Source organism: Phasianus colchicus, chromosome 2, assembly GCF_987193195.1.
Source record: "Phasianus colchicus chromosome 2, bPhaCol1.hap1.1, whole genome shotgun sequence".
Classification (NCBI taxonomy): Eukaryota; Metazoa; Chordata; class Aves; order Galliformes; family Phasianidae; genus Phasianus; species Phasianus colchicus.
In genome coordinates, this window is record NC_143437.1 from 28,793,479 (window position 1) to 28,812,863 (window position 19,385).

Sequence of the window (19,385 nt, forward strand, 5' to 3'; positions counted from 1 at the left end):
AAGTACGCTGAATTATAAGACAAAAAAGTAAAATCAAAAAAATTACAAATCATTAGCTTTCCTTAGGACTTGCACTGTATGTATGTAGTAGTAACTCTACAGATTGTTCACAGAGTCACTCTAATTCCAGTAGCTGTCTCCTTCTCATATGACTCAGTTACAGCTAGCTTCTGCATGTGAAAATATCTCTTTTTCTTTGCAGAAGCAGTGGGTTCTTTGGAGCACCCTTAGGATCCCCAGGCTCAAGGCACTAAATTTGTCAGACTTAGCAAGCAATAATGCATACTCATGTTAGGATCTGTTATCATCAGAAGCCTGGCAAATAAAACTGGGACAAGACTACACTGTCAAGAAGCCAGGAAACTTCCTGTCTTTCCCATAAGGAAAGAAGAACTGTTTGCTGCATAATATGACAAGGGATTAAAGAGTTTAAAAAAAAAAACAACAACAGATCTTGCATTGTGAAATGGTCTACGAAAGTAGGGTTTTGCCTGGCAATTATCTAAGATTTTGCTGTCTTACTACTGGAATACAAAAGAGATAGATTTTAGTTAACTTAGTAGTCTCCCAGAGATACGTTTTTCTTTCTCTCTTTCCTTCTCAACCTCCTTCATTTCCTGTCCCCCCCAGTTCATTTACAGACTCACACAATAACCTGCGTGGATACCCCTCTGCATACCTTTGAGAGAAGCAATCAAGCCAAACCTGAATCCTGTGTGCTGCCAAGCTGTCTTCAGGACCTCAGAGGAGAATAAAACAAAAGAAAACAAACAAAAAAAACAAAAAAAAAAAAAAAGGAGAAGAGACAGACAGTATTGGCAAGGATTTGATCTAGAAGACAAGCAAAAATATGAGAAGAGTTGCTGCAGCAGCTGCACTTACACTGTAATGCCTTTCTGCCTGTGCAGTTCCTCCCTGTTCTGCAGTCCTATAATCCACATATAGAAATGCCTGCACTGCTCCTCTCACTGGCTGTGCTATTGCAGTGAGACTGGAACTGCTGCTGTTTTCAGTTTCAGACCAACCTCTCCCTCCAAATCCTCTGACGTCAGACAGCCTCCAAGAGATATTTATGGCATGAACAGCCTAAAAGTTTATCTAGGTAGAGCCTAGACTGCAATTCTTCAGGATTTGTAATTTTTACACTTTTGGATAGAAAAATCCACCAAGGGGGGGGGTCAGGGAGGAAACGGTGGGCAGCTATATATGTAGTTGCATAAGTCCCTGGCAAAAGACAATCCCTGTACTTTTCTACCCATGGCATATTATACCCACACCCAGGATATAACTATCTGCCATGTAAGTCTTCTTTTGGAAAGTAGTATTTTCCAATCACAGCTGTGCCTTAACACTGTATACTTCAAGACTGGCAATGAGGCTTCCCTCTCTCCCTGCTCACTCTTAGCCTACAGCCCTTTGCTGTGTCCAGGCTTTGACTCAATTTAGGAGGAGTGAAACAGCCCTTTCAAGCAACCTGTCCACATCCTCATTCAGTTTTGCCCTAAACCCTTCCAGCTGGAATTTTTTCCAAGCATGTGGGCCAGCATCTCTCTTAACTTCTAAACACCTGGAAGTTTCTCATACTAGATAAAAACAGCTCAGAAAATTCATTTGATCTTTTTTTTTTTTTTAAATCACGCTCTGCCATTTTGCATCCCTATTTCTGTTATTTCTTTGGTACAGGTCACTAGCCACCATACAGTATGATATGTTTCACCTGCTGTGAAAACTACTTAGAGTAGAAGAGAAGAGACACTTGAGTAAAAACTGAATCAGAAGTATTAGTGCTAATGTTAATTAGCACTTGAAGAGCAAAATTCTCTCAAAGTATAATCCTTCTGAGGCAAGTGGTGAAAAATTTGGGCTGATGAGACTCCTTTGTTTTACATTTAGGAGCTGAGGTAAGCATCAGTAGTCCCATCTAAGAGATGAGGAAACTAAGGCTTGCAGGTCAAGAGATATTCATTGAAAATCCTTTTCTGATTATAGGCAAGTGTCTGTAAAAAGTTCAAAACTTATTCAACATTTTCTGGAGGAGTCTATAAACATGCTGCTATTATAAGCAACTGTTATTTTTTTTTTTTTATAGCCCATCATTTCCATTTGTAAACAATTATAAGTAGCATGTGTCCTGGTACTACTTTAGAGATGCGAATGCTATTTAAAAATGTAAAGCCAAAGCTCTTTTCTGTGCAACTTACTTGTTGAGTAAGGGCTGTATGGATTCGTTTTCCACGAGCATATGCTTTCTTTCTTCTGCTCTACCAACATCACGTTTGGGCATGAGCCAGAGTGCTTTCAAATCAATAGAAATAATGTGATCAACTTCAATGGCTTCAAATAAAGTTTGCTTTGATCTTTTTTTTTTTTTTGATGGCAGCTTTGCCATGCTTTGCCCTATCATTCCTGTGACCAAAAACCTTGAAAAGAAAATGGCATCTCTCCGAAAAGCTACCCTTCTTTGTACTTAAGGTGAGTCTAAGAATCTGGAAGATTCCAGAACAAGAAAACATTCCAAGAAGGAAGCAGAATGCTTTTATGTAATAGAAAAGAACCCAGCATGCAATCCAAGCAGTGAACAAGTAAATTTCTGTCCCCTTTAGCTATCAGATTTGCCACTTGTCTTCTTAAGATCAGCAAGGGTAACTCAGGATACAATTCCCTCTCCTTCAACACTGCGTACTACTCTTCTTGAAGATCAGCCCTCTTCAGTTGCCATCCATTGGTAGCTTGTCCCATAATTCCTGCTTTCTCTGTTGAATTTATAGGATTACAACCTACTTCATAGAGAGTGGAGAAGGAGGAACAGTGGAAATCCTGACTGTTACACAAAAGTAAACCATTAATAACCGCAGCATGTCTTGCAATGGTACCTAATCATAAAAATGGCAAAAAACAAGGAGAACTGTCCTGCCCCTTAATATGCAACTGTCTCACATTCCAAGAACATTCATCCCTAGTCAGAAGTGCTACAGTATTCCATTTAGTGCAAAGTATGACAGTATCTCCATGAATCCACTGTATTCTTTCTGGAAATGAAAAGGAAGTGTATCTAGTTGTGCATGGTTGCATATTCAAAACCTGTACAAAAATCACATAAGGCTTGCTTCCACAGGAGCCCTTTACAGAATACAATATCATATGAAGAATATGAGGATCCCATTTACAGGCAATACCTAGTTCTGTTGCCTATACAGGATAACTTGGACTTTCTCTAGTGGGCTGGGAGCTATGTTCATGAGCACAATTTGTTCAATTTCAATAAAAATTTATTTAAATCAATACTTCTCCCAAATGATACTGGAGGTATGCAATTTTGGAGAGTGAAAAACAACTTGGTACACAGGACCACTACAAGCACAGACTTTACTCAACCCTAAAAAACAGAACAGAGTGGGACTCTCTGCATCACTATCACATGACTGACAAAACAAGAGAGCATGTGTTCCTTGGATCCAAAACAGCCTCAGTATATTCACAGCAGCAAGTATAGCAGTATAGCTGCCACTCCCTTAGTGCTACATAAAATAATAAAGCAAAGGAAATGAAACCATATTCAAACACACCATTATTGCTTCCATAATGGAACAGACCATTCAGCTCTCTGGGCCTGTACATTGCCTCTCAAGCATTATTTAGATACCTGATGATTCAGTACACAAAGAATGGAAAACAATGCAATCAGACAGCTGCAGACTTTAGCATTACCCAAACTGTGGTGGTAAAGACGACAAATATTTTCTTGAACCCCACAGTTGATCAGTTCACACCTTGAAGCATGAGGTTCATTCAGATGGTGGTTCTTGGTGGCTTTTTTGTTGTTGTTGTTTTGCCTGGCACTGCATTATTATGAATGTTATCTCAGTTTTTGGCAATCAGCCATTTTTTTTTCCAATCCACTGAAGTCAGGAAATGCAAAGTTATGGCATACATTCAAAAGAATAGCATATGCCAAACAACGCAGAGAACTCTATCTTTGTCCTCAGATGCACACAGTCTTGGCCACAGTTTTTGAATCCACCCGGTGATTTTCCTTTCATTTTGCATGACAGAATTCTATCCTTTGTGTACTTTGGCATCCAGATTTAATTCACTACTGCACTGACCAGAGTGAAACCATTTACAGATTTCCTAGATGTCTTCACTTCTAATGCATGAAACAGCACTGCACCATGGTTTACCAGGTGCCAGTAACCAGAGTAAGCATTGGAATGGGAAGCCAGTGCTATGTTACAAACATGTGCCAGCAAGAAGGATCATTTTAAGACACTGCCAGTTTGCTATGTCCAGAGCAAGGGATTATAATTTACAAATAAGGGGGAAGGAAACACACTATGGTACTGTACCACGGTATACATGGGATGTTCATACAGAATCATACAAATGATGTTAAGTGTCTGAGTATCACAGTCAATTCATGACACTGGAAAAATCTTATTATACCCTGGGTATCAATACAGAAAGCATTTTATACTCTGATTCTTCCAGTATCAAAGTCACCAAAAAGCAAGAATCTAGAATGAAGCTCACAAAACTAAAGGATGCCTTCCAGTTAAGAGTGGTGCAGTGTGAGAGCAATACTTACAAAGCCAGCATCTCTGCAGCACACTGCAGACTAAACTAAGAAACTGAGTTATAGACAGAGCTCCTAAAACTAAATTTAGCAACAACCCTAACCTTGATGAAGAGTATTCATACATGGAAGTAGACAGAGGACAACACGTGCTGAGCACACACATTCACTGTTGCTAGCAGAACAGGAGGCAGGAAAGAGCAAGCTCTGTTCTACTCAGGGAACTGTGGCTCAGCTCTGACTCCTTTGCTCCAGTCAAGTAGACCAAAGAGAATTGAGGAGGCCATACTATTCGGAGAGTTGTAAACTAGAACTTTGCTGCTTCTATACAATATCAGAATTAAACAACATTTTTGTAATATATCACAGCCCAGCTACCTATTCCCCAGCTAATTTAGATTCAATTCATTTACTTTCATTTACCACCAAAAATTACATAGCGAATTCAGGTTAACCAAGGTCATTTGAGAGCTGTGTGCACCAATAATCTCTTGGCTTCTTATCACACATACTGGGCTGAGCACTGTTGGAGCATAGATGATTCAAAGAAGCAAGAGATATACAGTGAGCAGAAAAAACATACAGAACACCTGGTGTAACGATCCTGCTTTGGCAGGGGGGTTGGACTCGATCTCTGGAGGTCCCTTCCAACCCCAACGATTCTGTGATTCTGTGAACACAGCCATGCAGACAAAAGAGTCACCAGTGATATGCCATATTAACAGCAGTTGGCACATGCTACAAAACATCAGGGGATTCTGGATGGGAAGGAGAATTACACTACGTGAACTGTATCAAAATTAAGTGTCTTGACTGGCACGTGGCATTTCTTTTGTTTCTTAGAAATTCTCTCTTCTAGCAAATGATTTATGTTTAAAAGATTCCAGGAAACCAAGAGAGCATATCAGAGTAGCAGTTATCCTGAGTCACTTCCTATGATGGCTTTAAACAACTTTGTAGAAAATCTCTTCTGTGAAGGTGGATACATGTACATCAGCGGTCCACATAGTCAAACTGGCAAGCCTGGAAGGAATAATGAATTATAGCTAGCCATATTACATTTCTAATAAAAAGAATACTAAGGCTGGGAGATCAAATGCTGGAAAGTGACAGATATAAAAATTAAAAACACCACCATGAGAACTTACATAAAACACATTATGATATGGATATGTTTATTCACTTCTGCTATGGTGGAATGTGGGATGTGACAGGCTCCCTGCATTTTAGGTCAAGACATTCAGCTCAAGAAAATTCTATTCCTCCTTGCAGCTCTTGCTACAGCCATTGTGTGCCTAAAGCATGGAACAAAGCAAGTATCTAAAAAACATGAGTAATGCAATCAAAGCCTGTGCTGTAACCTTGGCACTTCACACATTTAGATGCTTTGGTTTACCGATTCTTAACCACTTTATTATTTTTCTTTCAATATCATTTGTTAATAAAAAATAAGTACAAGTTCCAAAATCTTTGCGCATGTAATCCTACTGAATTTATGGCTTACAAGCTTAATCTCTGAAATCACCCAACTCTGTGGGAGTTTTGCTCTACTGTGCACATGTGGCTACACCGTTCTCCTCTTGCAGAGTTGCCATTTCCTGTGATTTTGCTTGACCATGACATACATAAACAGCAGCTGGGGCATTAAAACTTAAGTTCTTGAGTTCTGCTTCTGAAATGTAGTACTGTCTCATGGACACGAGCACAAAGACTTGGCACAAATGTCCTTCAAACTGATCAAGCCACATATTTTAATCACTAGAGAAACCAAAAATGACCTTATGTAACCATGGTTACCTCACCTGCAGAAGGTGGAATTAAGACAGCCTACTTATAGGATGTTGACTATTATTAAGAAGTATTCCATAACCTTTTAAAATGTAAGAAATGAAACAAGCAAGCAGAACAAAATGAAACCATATCATATAGGTTTACTGTCTTTTTTTTGCTCTTATTAAATACCAAAAAATAAAGGCCCGTTCTGGATTCATTTCAACAGGTATATGTCCTGTTTATGTTCAGAGCCCCAGAGCCAAGCACAGTACTGCAGGTGGGATCTCACAAGGGCAGAGTAGAAGGGAATGAACACCTCCCTCAACATGCTGGTCATGCATCTTTTGATGCAGCCCAGGATGCAATTGGCTTTCTGTGTTGCAGGTACATATTGCTGGCTCACGTTGAGCTTCTCATCAACCAACACACCCAAGTCTTTTCCATCACAACTGCTCTTGATACATTCTCTACAAAGCCTGTAGAGAAAGCTATTAAAATCTTTTTTTTCTTTTTCTCATTCCAGACAAGATCAAATTAATTCAATTGCAAGACTGGATTTTAAGATAGAATACTCATAAGAACTTTTTAAACCAGCAAGTAACAAGAAAAAGCTATACATCTTTCATTTATCCTTTCCTTTGATTATTTCAAGCATAGAACTATATACAAGGTCTGCTCTGAAAGTAATGCCTCCTATTTACAATGCTGGCCCACGACATTAGAGGCAACCACGACATTAGAGGCAACAGTGTTATTGTGCTCTTTATTGTAGTTTCCACGGAAATAAATAGGGGGCATTACTTTGGGAGCAACCTACATACATATAATAAAACCTTAAACATGTCATCAGATAAAACCAATACCAGTTTAAATGAGTTTAAAAAAAAAAAAACACAAGAAAGCCTGAAAAATAACAGAGCCAGTCGGCTTGCATGAAGAAACTATACTCATTGCAAAGGGACTACTGAACAGGAAATCATGACTAAAAAATTTGCAGCTAAGCACTTTCACAGATTCTTGGCTTATTTGAAAATACAAGATGAAGACACTTGCTTCCTCTTCAGCTGATGAGGACTGCTCTACATTAAGACAGTAGCTGTCAAAAACAATGCAAGCATGCAGTAATGTTTGGAAGCAGCAGAAGGATCATAAGAACACGAGTTCCTTCATGCAGAAATAAACTCTCTCAGAATAATTAATTTATATCAGATTGGCCATGAGTAGCCTCAGAAAGCAGAGAATGTAAAAGCAACTTAAATGCAGAACAAATAGAAATTGGTGAATGAAGATTTTGTGAAACTGTAATGGCAGAGTAGCAGAAAGCCCTTAACTGAGGCAAAGATACTTTTTTTTTGCAACAAATTACTTGGATTTTTTTTTTTTTTAAATCCACACTGGTATCATAAGTCTGATTTTGCTGATATGTGTAAATCTCTTTGAGATATTCCAATGGAATACTCACATTATTATATATATTACATAAAGCAAAAGCTACAGTGCCAGAATATATACAATGAATCTATGGGAAATCATCATTCTTCCATGTTTCAGAAATTGTTTGACAAGTTTTTAAATTATTTCTCTGGGAACTGGTCTGTCTTAAATGTGTTTATCCTTTGCCTTTTGTTAGCTTATGTTTGCATTTACTGTCTACTAATAATAGATGAACAAAACAGTCTAAGGTATTTGATTCTTTTATGAACTGTAGATAATTCCACATTTCAGTCCTACATAACATCAACAGCATAGGGAAAAATGGAATGTGGCAAGAAGCCCAGGAAAAGGCAAGTTGAGTTGGACTGGGAATTAGCTGGAAGGATAATAATCCTGCAAGCCAATATTCATTAAGTAATTTTATGTGCAGTGGAAGAAAATTATGTTACACACTTGGCACCTGGAGACTTTCAAATATCAAGAAAAATATTTCAATAACTGTACAAATTGGTCAACAATTATGATATAAAATTATTTAGAAGGAGCTTCATGCCAACATAATTCAGCTTTACCCAGCATTACCCTGAAACTCCAATAAGTAATATAAAGAACTGCTCATCAAAAGCCTAGCTGTTTCCTGAGATGTTACATAATCCTTCCCAACATTTCTCTTTCCGCAGTCATCATTTGGCCTACATCCAAATCACATTCACAACACGAGATTGAGCTTCTGGAGGTGCTTTAGTATACCTACATAAGGCCTATGAGGGCATGAGAAACATCACAACATTAGGTGATGCTACTGAGATACCTCATTTGATAGTGACAGATCCTTCTCTTAATATCTTGATTTTTGTTTGTCAGTGAAAGTTTACCTGAAAGTAGGCAGTAGACAGGGAAATGAAAGTGTTTCTTCTCTCTCATGCAGTATTTCTTCATACAGTTGAAGAGACTTCAGCTCTGTAAATATAAAACAAAACCAAAATTTTGCAGGGAGTTCTCACACATCTTATTAGAACTATATATCTGGAAAAGTGGACAAGCACTGCTTCCTATGTGATACCCTCCCTACTCAACTATAACATTTTACCTAATATAAACTTTTGCCTCTCTTATATCCCTACACTATTCTGGATACGTTAACACTTTTTTTCTTAATTCACAAAATAGTTTATGATAGTAAGCATTAAAATTTTTGATCTACTTTCATAAAAGTTTTTGTGTTACTTATCTGCAATAAAAACAATTATGTTCTGAAAAAAAAATCCGAAGTGAATTTATGTACAGACAAAACTACTGTTTCCCACAGAAACAATCCAGTATATGAGTTGATCCATATTTTCAAATCTAGTACTTGATGGCTGTTATAAACAACCTTTGTATAGCTTTGGAAAAATCTGACTGCAATGTATACAAATCACTGCCCTCTCCTGGAAGACAAAGAACAATGCAAATCTGAGCAACAATTACAAAGCTCCTGATCATCTCACAGTAAAAGATCAACTTTTAGATTAATAACAACATGCTATCAACAAATGCTACTGATATACATGTTGTCTATCAGACAAACTACCTCTACGGTCATTAAAAACCTCACTTTCTGACATATACATACCCCTAACATATGATTCATAGAGAGCGTTGTTGAATTTTCATTATAATCACCATATGAAAGACCAAAATGATTGACAAAGACTACAGTACAACTCCTTGACTAAATAAATAAAGTGAAGCATAGCTATTAAATCAGAAAGAAGGGTTTTCTGGTTTATTCTATTTTCAATTTTGGCCAACTTAACCTCAAAGGTCTTCAGTCATAGAAGGAAAACAGGTAAGTACATCTTTCTGCTTCTGCATGCAGTCCAACATTCAACCTGAATTTGAAGAGAATTTAATCCCAGACTGAAACTCACTAATTTGTTATAGGTTTGGGGAGTTCAAATTGGAAGATGCTAGGTAAGACTAAACTAAAGCAACTAAATGCATGATCCATGGCCAAGATACAGATATAAGGGCAACATCGGGTAAGTGAACATGTTTTTACTGTAATATAGCGTCTCAGACAGGAAGTCTGCCACTTCACATTGGCAAGTAAATGCTGTTTCCAGACCCTGGATACCAACTCTCACCCACTTACAAGATTTCGCAATTGCAGACAAAACATCAGAATGTGACAAAATCACCCAACCTTAAATGAAACTTGCATATGAGGCTTGAATGAGCAATAGCAGTTGGCTTATTAAAAAAAGTGGACAAGAAAAGAATGAAAAAAATCTTTTCCCACATTACTAAAAAATATAAAGGAAAAAAGGAAAAAAAATAGAAAACATGGGAGAAAAAAAGGAAAAGTATAAAAGGGAAGACAACTGGGAATGATGTTGCAACATGCTACTCTCTGGTTTTCAAACAGTTCAAGAGTAGTCCTTAGTTTTACATTGTTTTATTGCAAGTCTTTCACAGGTTATATTCTTTGTTTTTAAGCACAGGTCCCATCTATTCACAGAATTAAACAGAAGAAATACAGCATTAAAAACAAAGCTCTAGGAAAACCAGCTAACTTTACAAGCGATAGCAAACATGAACACAGCTGCACTGCTTCATACATTGTTCTGTTCATCCCTTGTTTACATCAATATGCAAATACATGGAAATCGTAGTTGGAAGGTTGTCTGTGGTCTTTTAATAGATTTAGTAGCTTGGTATTGAGGACACCATTTTTCTCCTCCAGTTTCATTTCAGACTGTGCTTGCACAATGGGACACATTACAATCTAGAAAAATCGAGTAATTATCACCTCTAAGAAAAAGGCATGTACCATCTCTGCAGCTAAAACGTGCTGATGTCTGAATTGCCTATATATGGCGTATCACTGCATCCATGTTCAACCACCAGAATCTGTGTAAGCACTTACGCATGTTCATTAAGGCAGCTTTCAGACAAATGTAACTGAGAAGTCTCATTTCCCTTAGTTTTAGTTATGTTGTGCTATTTAGATGACATTCTCTTCCTGTACAATTCCATCAACCTGCAGGTACAAAAGCTTATCTGCTCACCTAACAGTCTTCTGTGACATGTACTTGTCACTCCATCTTAATTCATCTTCTCCTAAGATAAACAATTACCTTCCTGTATTTTTCTGTTACTCTCCTCTACATCTTCACTCTCCCTGCACTGATCTCACGCTTCAGTCCTCCATCCAAACAAATGGGTAAACCAAAAGGCACTCAGGTATTCCAATATATTTGTTTCACTTTGCTGTCAAACTAATACTTCACTTTCCTGATTCTTTTTCATTTTTACAACCCCTAGAACATACAACTTATTTTCTAACCTGGAGACTGCCTGTGTATTTGCATAATAAAGCTTCCTTCAGTATTCCTCTCTGCATCATGCCCTTGATTTTCATTCAGTGATAATTGTGAAACCTCAGTGCCATGCCCTCATTTTACCTTTATCTTTCAGAAAAATAAAATTGAATTTTACTCTATGTTTGTAATCACCTTTCACCACATCTTCCCCCCACACTATACACACATTCAGAATGCTGTTGCAAAAGCCATCCTTTGAGCTATCACATAGATTACACTGATAGTGACTCCAGTAACTATCCCTTCTTTATTACTTTGTTTGTCTCTAAGGCCTTTGTCCATTCTAACACTTCATTCACAACCAAGTGGAAGACAAGTTTCTATGTTCAATTCATAGCATCACATCCATGTTATGCTTTCAGAAAAACACCCCTAGTTTTTGCCGGGCCAGTTTTTGTACCTGAAAGGAACAGCTCACAAAAGTTTGTAAACTTGCGCATCTGTCTTTAAATTTTTTTTATGATTAAAAGAATGCACCGCCTGCACAAAAACACAGGAGTCATAGCCTCTGACTACTGTCTTAATATTACCCACATTGCTTCCTTTCAGTTAACTATTTATTTTGCATTGCCTTCTGTCCTAAGCTTGGATAGCAAGAGCTGTTTGGTGCAGGGATATCAGAAATATTTCTTTCCATTCTTCCTTCCTTTCTCTTTACTTCCTACCCTTCCTTTTTTATTCTAAACTTACACAGACCCCAGCAAAACTTCTAGTGCACAACTTTAATTTCCAAACGTTATTTTCAACAACAATTAATAATTGTTTCATAAGGTTCTGTTGAAGCTGATAGGACTGTAATCTATTTCAAGCAAGAAAATATATAAACCAATATTACAACTATGAAAAGATTTATAGTCCTAACTAACTGTAACATAAGAATCTGCATTTCTCATCAGTCTTCAGATTAAAAAAACAGCAAAACCACACAGCCCTTTCTACTCAGTATCACTTAGCCTTTTATCTATTCCTTGGTCAGAGATAGATCAATGAGAGGCATTAAGACAAAATAATACATTTAAGAAAAGCTTATAATACTAAAAAATATGTTGGGGGAGAGAAATTGTGCAGAAAACATCAGCATTGCATGAAAGTTCTGCTAATGGGAGCATTCTGATAACACATTATTGCAGTTGGCAACAAAGGATGCAGTTTACTGTTCAGAAGATAAAAAAGAAAGAAAAAAAATCAGCTTGAATGAAATGGTGTGTTGACTACAACAGTCAACACATCACAGTAGACTTTTGGTTTACACTAAAAAAAGATATACATGCATGTATATATGCATATTTAAAAGCCCTCAGGAGGATATTTTATGATTTTCTGTCATGGCTGAGTCTATTAAGGCATACATCTTCAGGAAACATATTAATGTGTTTTATGAGAATACCAGTACAGCTGTGAAATCTTGAAGTACTTCACAAATTAACTGTACCATGTATGAAGATGTAACACTGTTTCTAAGAAACACATTGTAACAGTAGCCTAAAAGAAGCAGCCCTTCTCCAACCACTGGACTATTAAAAGCTGAACAAGGCAGTTTACATGGAAGCATTAACAGTTTCAAGATGGAATACATAAGCAGAAAAAAAAAAAAAAAGTGGCTATAGCTCTTGGGGGATATCTGAAAGACGTATGTCTTCTTTTTAAGAAGTCCCTTTTTCCTATGCCACTCAGATGTAGGGTAATACTTAAATATGTGTCTATCTCTTACATGTAAAGTTTGTACTGTTCCTGGCAGAGCTGATACAACATACTCAGCTGATACTATACTTAAATTTAGGCCAAGTTTTAGATCTTAAATTCTGGGCATTTAAAAAAAAAATAGTTTCTGGTCATGCAGAAGATATAAATTTGGCACTAACGTTTGCAGGAGTTGAATGATGAGACAAACTCAGACTTTGGCAAGAGTTTTAACTCTTCATCCATTCCAGTTGATCTATGGAAAGGTTTTCATGTCCTAACTTCTAACGATTATCTCAGCCAAACAGCATAATAGTTGCCAAAAATAAGTCCATGAATAGTAAAACTTTGGGGAAAAAAAAAAGAAAGGCTTTAAAAGTTTGGGCTATAATAAAACTTACAAGGCTGTTTATTTGGAAGCACATTAAGTTGCTAGGTGACATAATGGAACACAAGACCTTGAACTTCCAGCTCCAATACATACTACAACCTGCATTATTTTTAATCAGAAGAAAACTACAAGTATATGACCAGTTAGGATGTGCAGCTATTAATTCAGAAAGCAGTGGCTACACTTTTTAAAACATGCAAACGCCAGATCCTGTAACTCTAATCTTATATACGGTTGCATAATTGTTTAAAGCCTATAGGGTACATATGCTCCATGATGTACTTTCTCAAATATATTAATTGAAAACGTTTGATATTTATCTCTGAGATTTATCATAAATTCTTGGAGTAGTAGAGAAGACAAAGCAAATCTAAGGGAAACCAAAGCTTTTCTGGCCTCCAGCATATGAAGCAATCTCTAGACTAGTACACAGTCTGAAAGAGTTAGCTGTCATCTTGAGGATTCATTTTTAGAGACTTCCTTCAACACTGTAGGAAATGGAAAAACAGTTCTTTCTGGTTCATAGTAAGAGGAAGATGTCCTACAACGCTCACATCTCTGCAATCAGTTCTTCACAGTTAACTCGAATAACGAACTCTTCCCCAAATGTTTGGAAAATGTAAAGAGCCAATTTAGTTCTTTAGCTAAGTCTCAACAGAATATTCCTGTAATTGTGAGTTAAAAAAAAAGGATACTGCTCACATTTGTCTTGAATCATTCTACTGATTTCCACCTGGAGATTAGAAATCCATTCCTAAAGCAACATAAAACTTCCTTTGCTGCAGCTGCTACACTCTTTCAAACTTCAACCTTAAATTTACCACAGGATCTCTGTAAGGAAAGGGAAATGATGGTGAAGAGACAAGTAAGAAAATGAACACTGTCCTATTTTCTGTGTTGGACAAGCTGAAGTAGGGAAAGATGTTAGAGACTGAAAAAATGACACCCAATAACTTCAGGAGATCGATCTCCTATAGGTGAAATGAAGATCTAAAGATGCACAATAAGATAAATAATCATTCAGTGGATGTGGATGCATACAATTGCTGACTGACTTCATTAGAAGCAACAAGTACCTTGTAGCTTTTTCAATTATGAAGTTGACTGAAGGTTCCCTGCAGCATAAAAATTACAACTGCCTTACAAGCAAATTTATTTATTTATTTATTTTACAAACTCCACAATATCCACCAGCAGTGACTTTACACAGAAGACAGATATACATTACCTCCCACATGTGGAGATATTAACAGGATTAAGATGTATTAAGGAGGCTAACCTCCATCAAGTGGCTTGGAAAAATACTCAAACTGTCCTTACCTGCTTATTCCTACTGTGCTTCTAGAAAGACATTTCACTGATCTTGAAAAAGATCTTCTGGAATAGAGGTTTTGATTTCACCTTCTGGTTCAAACCTCTGCTAACATAAGTTAACAGAGTCATATAGTATTTTTTCACAACCTGATCGTGCTTTCTTCAGTATCTGAAGGGACAAATCAAACCCCTAAGACAATTTATTTTCTTCCAATTAAAATTTAAGTTATGTACATTTCTTCTTATGTCTACCTTAAGAAGCTTCTTTTGCTCCCACAACAATTCCTCATAGTGCATTTATATACACACATATATAGCCAGCTTTCTCTTTGCTAAAGAAATCATGTCCTCTTGGTCTCTTCTCTTACAGAATGGCCTCCATCAGCATAATCACTACAATAACATCCTTCAAACACTTGAAGGAATAAAAAGAAACAACTATAAACACACACAAAGCAACTGTGTGAGAAGGCATTCTTCCCTTCATAAGACAACATCCATTTTTCATTGAAGAATCACGGCTGCCTTTTTCATTAGCAGCTGTCATCTTGATTTCCACAACAACAAGATCTTCTAACAATTTTAGGTGAACGGATTTCAGCTTGCAGCAAAATATGTTGTCATTAGTCCTCAGATGCATGCTTGCTTGGCTTTGTAACTTGTTTTACACTCAATAGTTCCTCTAATCCTCAATTACTCATCTTTTCTAGATATCTTAGTTCGCTTATGACTCTCAATCCTGTGTTATCAGAATTTACTTTTTGTGACAATACATAAAATATCACATATCCTCAATGAAGTCTGCTAATAATTTTCTTAAGCCAAATAATACTCTTTTTCTTGGCAAACCATAATAGATCAGCCTTTAACTAGTTTCTCATCTATCTTACATTCTCCATATCTCCAATTTACTGCATTCAGTATACCACATACCACATTCAAGAAGAAAATCTGGATAATTTTGAAGCTTAAATAAATGAGGCAGCTTTCATATCATAGCAAAGCCAGTAAACCTAGAGAGCTGATTCTGTGCTGGGTGCCACTGAGATAACATGCAATTATTGAAAGCAATATATTGAGGAGTACAATATACAGAGGCACCCAGCCATCTTCACACGAGCAGCTTTGTAATAAAAGGCCTATTTTGAAAAGAGAATTGTGAATCCTTTCTGTTATCTTTGTTCTCTTGCCACACAAGTGACTATTCTGCAGGTGGCCCAGGATTCCTCCTTCCCTTTCAAAAATTTGGCTTGTGTTTTTACACTGGATACAGCTTGAGTTAGAAAAGGCTCATTCACTTCTCCATTTAACTACATAATATCCAAATTGGTTTGCATAGAGCTAGTCAGGACGTCTCTGCTCAGCACCACAGGTTCTTCTAGTCTACAGCTCAGGCTTTGTGTGGAAGGACACCTAAAGTCCTTGCAGATCAGACTTTGTCCTCAAAACAATATAGTCTCATTCACTTGACTCAGTCAGCTACTAAACACCAATAGACACAAACTGACTTTTCACATAACTAACTACAGCATTGCTATGTCTACTGTTCAGTTAATTAGCAATCCAGCTAAACTACTGTGACACAATGGAAAGCAGAGCAATGAGAACAGAGCAGCAAGGTCCTAGGCTGCAGTAAATGAAGATTTGCCCAAATGTAACAGCAACGCGCACAGAAACAAAGGAAAGAAGCAGCTTACCTTCAAAAGGCCTCAAAAATGCAGAAATCACCAGCAAGATACACTTGTCTCCATTGCCAACCCTTAAGTGGGGTCTAGGAAGGAGAGGATCTTGGCTCCACCCCTTTTTGTCACTCAGGCACATTGCATGCACCTGGGCTCCCCTGGGTTGGCCCTGCCTTCCCACCAGGTGTTCAATCATTGTTTCAAGCCATGACATTGCATTTCTGCTACAGCTGCTAACATAGTTGTCTATCCCATTTGTTACTTTCCAAGAACACTATACTTTTTCTTGTCCATTTCAACACTAAATTAAATACATAAATGCAAAAACAGCTCCTGGACTTTCAAGTAAACACGTTAGTTCTTTCAGAATTATGGGACTGATATTATCACCTCTCTCCTCCCAGATCCCCTTTTCTCAACCTGAATTCATCAGACCCTAAGGGTTCTGACTACCACCATCTTCAGGATCCCAATCTATACTGACAAGAGACACTTTTTTTTTTTTTTTTTAATAGTTTTGGAGCAGCATTGAGATGGTACTCAGTATTTACTCTATTATCTCATTTTGACATCTTGTTTTTTTCTCTGCTCTCTATTTAATCACCAAGTAATATTTTCCATTTGTTCTCATTTTGACCCTTTTGACTTCTGTGCTTTACTTCAGCTGGTAATTAGTTCTTTCCTGTTTCATTCCCTAAAGGCACACTACTTGTTCCTCAGATGCTTTCTGAGATAGTTATTTGCTCATATGGGACAGGAAACCTTTCCCCTAATGCTTTTTCTTATTTGGAATAGAAGGTCAACATATTTTTTCCCACATCTGAGTTAAAGAAATTTCTACCCTCTTAATTAAACCTCAAATTAAGTCTCTGATCTTTCACTTAATTTTGATCAGTGGACTTGTAATCACTGCAATCCTTACTACTATGCCTCACCAAAAGAGAATCATAGAATGGCTCAGGTTGGAAGGGAACCTTAAAGGTCATCTAGCTCCAATCCCTGCCATGGGTAGGGCCCCACCCAACCTGGCCTTGAGCACCTCCAGGGATGGTGCACCCACAGCCTCTCTGGGCAGCAGTGCCAGTGCCTTGCCAACCTCTGAGTAATTTCTGCCTAACATCTAACCTAAATTTCCCCTCTTTTAGCTTAAAGCCATTCTACCCTGTCCTATCAGTATCAGACCATGCAAAAAGTCGTTCCCCTTTCTTGTTTCTAAGCTCCCTTCAAGTACAGGAAGACTGCAATGAGCTCTCTCTGGAGCCTTCTCTTCTCCAGGCTGAACAAGCCCAACTCCATCAGCCTTTCTTCATAGGAGAGGTGCTCCAGCCCTCCGATCACCTTCATGACCTTCCTCTGGACCCGCTGCAACAGCTCCACATCCCCGCTGTGCTGTGGGCCCCAGGCCTGGACATAACACTCCAAATAGAGCCTTACAGGGCAGAGCAGAGAAGCATCAACTTCCGTCTCCTCTTTTCAGTAACCATTTCACAGAATAACCAGGTCCTACTATTACCTCTTCCAAAGTTATGCTCCCACAACAAACCTTCAGCCTCTATTCCTCCAACAGAACCTTTAGTTCAACTCCCCTTACGCTAGACTAAAAGAATGAAAGTTTTCACTGCACGCAGATACATACATGCTCCAAATTACCCCTCCAGACATGACGGCAGCCGGCGCACCCTCCTCACGGGGCCCCGCGGCTCTCCCAGGGCAGGCTGGGTAGCGTTGCATGGTTACTGTTGCTACGCGAGCAGCGCCGCGGCGGCTCCAGCAGCGATGGTGAAGGAAACCATCCGGGTGTACGCGCGCCTGAAGCCGCTGGGCAGGCGGCAGCAGGCGGGGGTAGGAAGGGAGTTCGGTGCTGGCGGGGGCCTGGCGTGATGCGGGAGCGGGGCGACCAGCTTGGAACCACAGAGAAAACGTTCGGCGGGATTGAGGCTGTTAACGGTTAAACATCGTTCTGAGCTTCGAGGGGTAACGCAGAGCTGCCCTTAGTCTGCTGTAATAGCAAGGAATAGTAAAAACGTTCCTGATTATCCCTCGGAAGCATTTAGATGCCTACCTCGCCGTGCTTTGTTTAATACCCGTAGTGTTATTGATAAAGTTGTTTATTAAGCAAGTTGTGGCAGAGACTCTGCATTTCTATTTCACATCTAATTGTAGTGTCTATGTGACAGCAAGCTGACACCCCTATGCACTTGTTTTTTGGAACAATAACTGTAGAAAGATGTGCTTGAGTGTTCAGGGCTTTGAACACTACTTTGCTCTATGTTATTCTGCTATTCTCATTAACTATGTTGTATCTAAGGGCTGTGCTGCTCTGCTGCTAAACTTACTTTGTTAACTCATATCCATGCTCGTTAGATTTACTCAGTTGATGATGAAAAATCTGCATCCAGTCTGGAGATTATCGTGCCACGTGATTTAGCAGATGGGTTTGTCAACAATAAGCGAGAGAGCTACACGTTCAAGTAAGTAAAAGCCTCACCTTTGTATAGTGACAAATTTCTAGAATCACAGAGGAAAAACCTATTCCTAAGATTAAGTTTTGGTAGAGGCAGCTTTATATTCATACAGTTCCTTTAACAAGAGCAACATTTCAGCATATCATGTTCTGCAACTAGATGAGTTTGATAAACACTAAAGTTGCTTCTGTTCGTTGGGTTTTTTACCTATCCGTTGCATACCATTATGTATTCCCATCTTAATCTATCAAGTCTTTCACTCTTACAGCTTGTTTTGAATTCGCTGATGAAAAGTGAGTGCAGCACTGTGTTGTTTTCCTGTGACCTAATGAGTTGGCATAGACTAACTGAAGTGCCTTTATGTAAAACACTGTTTAAAAACAATGTTTTCAACACAACCAAAACAATTTTAAAAAGGGTTGAAAGAATCAGAACTATCACAGTAGAAATCTCACAGTGGAACATGAATAATTTTTAGGAACTTAAAATAAGTACCAGTACTATCACATTGTTTATCATTTTAAAATATGTAGAGAAAATATTTTAAAATTTTTGTGAGTTGTAGATGTATAACCACTTTTGAAAAAAGAAATCCTTAACTTAGTATTCAAGGTTTTTTAAAATACCAAATCAATTATCTTATTCTATGCTACTAAAGAAGAGCCACAGACGAACATCTGCAGTTTAGCCTGATGTCATTTTACA

At 38.0% G+C, this 19,385-nt stretch overlaps 2 protein-coding genes across 11 annotated transcripts in view; one reads left to right on the top strand and one right to left on the bottom strand.

Moving 5' to 3' along the window:
* Positions 1-17,931, bottom strand: part of DAAM2 (dishevelled associated activator of morphogenesis 2) — a 207,220-nt gene extending 189,289 nt beyond the window's left edge. The window contains exons 1-4 of one of the 7 annotated variants that reach the window (XM_090135195.1): positions 17,852-17,924; positions 14,540-14,702; positions 13,922-14,050; positions 8,656-8,740 (exon numbers count right to left, since the gene is read on the bottom strand). In XM_090135195.1, coding sequence (XP_089991321.1) covers positions 8,656-8,719 — 64 coding nt within the window. In that variant the 5' untranslated portion in view covers positions 8,720-8,740; positions 13,922-14,050; positions 14,540-14,702; positions 17,852-17,924. Of the gene's footprint in view, positions 1-679; positions 767-882; positions 1,010-8,655; positions 8,741-13,921; positions 14,051-14,539; positions 14,703-17,851 lie in introns of those variants that run through there. The other 6 variants (XM_090135194.1, XM_090135196.1, XM_090135198.1 and 3 more) reach the window with 6 other exon arrangements.
* Positions 17,882-19,385, top strand: part of KIF6 (kinesin family member 6) — a 141,187-nt gene continuing 139,683 nt past the window's right edge. For 3 of the 4 annotated variants that reach the window (XM_090135205.1, XM_090135206.1, XM_031594268.2), the window contains exons 1-2: positions 17,882-18,057; positions 18,580-18,686. In XM_090135205.1, coding sequence (XP_089991331.1) covers positions 17,992-18,057; positions 18,580-18,686 — 173 coding nt within the window. In that variant the 5' untranslated portion in view covers positions 17,882-17,991. The remainder of the gene's footprint in view (positions 18,058-18,579; positions 18,687-19,385) is intronic. The other variant, XM_090135204.1, reaches the window with a different exon arrangement.